Source organism: Amphimedon queenslandica, unplaced genomic scaffold (assembly GCF_000090795.2).
Source record: "Amphimedon queenslandica unplaced genomic scaffold, v1.1 AMPQUscaffold_7210_Cont20837, whole genome shotgun sequence".
NCBI lineage: Eukaryota > Metazoa > Porifera > Demospongiae > Haplosclerida > Niphatidae > Amphimedon > Amphimedon queenslandica.
Genome location: NW_003552504.1, coordinates 1 through 2,040, shown reverse-complemented (window position 1 = coordinate 2,040; position 2,040 = coordinate 1). Strand labels below are relative to the sequence as shown.

The following is a 2,040-nucleotide window of genomic DNA, read 5'->3' as shown; positions in this document are numbered from 1 at the left end:
AGGTTTGTGCCATTTTTGAAAATGATGCTAATTTAATTCTATTTTTATATTTTAGAGCCACCATATTTTGTAGTTACTCCATCAAGCAATTTAGCTTGAGGCTATAATGATGCTATTACATTAAATTGTTCATCTGGTGGAGTACCTTTACCAAATATCACTTGGTTCAAGGATGGTATAGTTATACCTACTGATCAGTATACTAGTAGTAATACATCAGATACAATCGTTACTATGCTCACTGTTGTGGGATCATTAACTTCAGATGGACTTTATACTTGTCAGGCAGTCAATGATCTAGTTGAGAGGAGAATAATAAATACTACAGTCAATGTTAATGTGTATGGTAAGTATATAGTGGTAATGTTAAGTCATTATTTACTTTGCATTATAGAGCCTCTTGATTTTGCTTCGACTGGCCTTAATTCAAGCTTTGTAACAACTGTAAACCAGTCAGATACTTATATTTTTCATTGTAGCTTCTCTGGTATCCCTTTTCCAACAATAGACTGGTCTTTTCAGGGTTATTTTACAAACATTACTTTTCTCAGTAACAGCAGTAGAATCTCCTTTACTACTGATACTCAAGGCATTATTATAACTTCAACTATAACAATAAAGAATGTAGATAAAGCAACTGATGAAGGATACTATGAATGTAGTGCCTTTCAACTCAGTGAATCTCGTTTTTATGATGGATTTATCTTAATTATTGGTTAGTTTTGAAAAGCAGGGTAAACATTTTATATTTAATTTATTTCTAGTTTGTAACAATAGCTGTGAACCTGGTTATACACTTGACAATAGCACCTGTACTTGTTCACTATCAAATATATGTGAACTGGGTCCTTGTCAGAATGGAGGCAGTTGTACACTAGTTTCAGCTCCTTCCAATTACACCTGTGACTGTACTGGTACTGGCTATCAAGGAGTTAACTGCACTAACTGTAAGTAATGCACAGTATCAATATAGTCTACTTATGCTCTTAAATTTTACCTGCATACAGTTATATGCATAGTATAAATACATTATCATTTTTGGTTGCATATTGATTTGTTTTATGAAAAAAATTCATTTCTTGTATATTCTTTTGTATTATAAATGTTTTTCACTAGTCCTTGGAATACCTCCAATCATCACTGCTCCTGAACTAAACTATTCTGTACTAAATGGATCCAGTGCTACATTGACGTGCACACTGGAGAATGTAGGCACACCAGTAGCTGCAATAATATGGAGATTTAATGGGAGTACTCTAAGTAACAGCTTCAAGTATACCATCACCAACAGCACATCTAACAGTGCCGGCTCAACTCAACTACTGATCAATGATGTGGTGGTGTCTGATGCTGGTGTTTATTACTGTCAAGCTAGTAATGGAGGAGGAACATCTGCTGCAGGAATCACTCTTAGTGTACAAGGTATGAATATTTTAATAATACTTTTTATTATTACAATTAAGCAATGACAATGAAAATTTGTTATTGTTATTATTTTATTTTTGTTGTTGTTATTGTTGTTATTGTTATTATTGTTGTTGTTGTTGTTATTTTAGTTCCTCCATCAATCACATCTATTTCAAATGAGACACAAGTACGATATAAAACTGTTTTGACATTGAACTGCACTGCTAGTGGTGTACCAAGACCAGTGGTCACTTGGTCAAAAGATGGAGGGGAATTACCTAATGAACAAATTTTAAATAAAATTCTGACTGATAGTGTTTTATCAAGTGCCTTCAGATTTGAAGGATCATTAACATCAACCGGACAATACACCTGTACTGCAGTGAATGATTTAGTAGAAAGAAGAGTAGCCAGTGGAACTATAAATATACTTACATATGGTAAGACATACAGGGTTACTGCTATATTCAAACTTTCATTTTTATAGAGCCACTTCAGTTTAATAAAGGACTTATTGGAAATTATTCCATTCAATCTGAGCCATACACAGCATATTGTAACTTCACTGCTCTCCCTCATGCTAATGTATTGTGGGCACGTGATGGGATTACTCTCTACAGCAATACTGATCTT

The 2,040-nt window shown here is 33.7% G+C and overlaps 1 protein-coding gene across 1 annotated transcript; it reads left to right on the top strand.

Moving 5' to 3' along the window:
• Positions 1-633: 633 nt before the first annotated feature.
• LOC109591796 (hemicentin-2-like) lies at positions 634-2,037 on the top strand (the record flags this gene model as incomplete). The annotated part of the gene is made up of 5 exons (XM_020007438.1): positions 634-715; positions 765-947; positions 1,117-1,422; positions 1,557-1,847; positions 1,895-2,037. Coding segments are annotated over 5 exons (1,005 nt in total), but the record flags the coding sequence as incomplete, so codon positions are not given.
• Between the last annotated feature and the right edge of the window lie 3 nt (positions 2,038-2,040).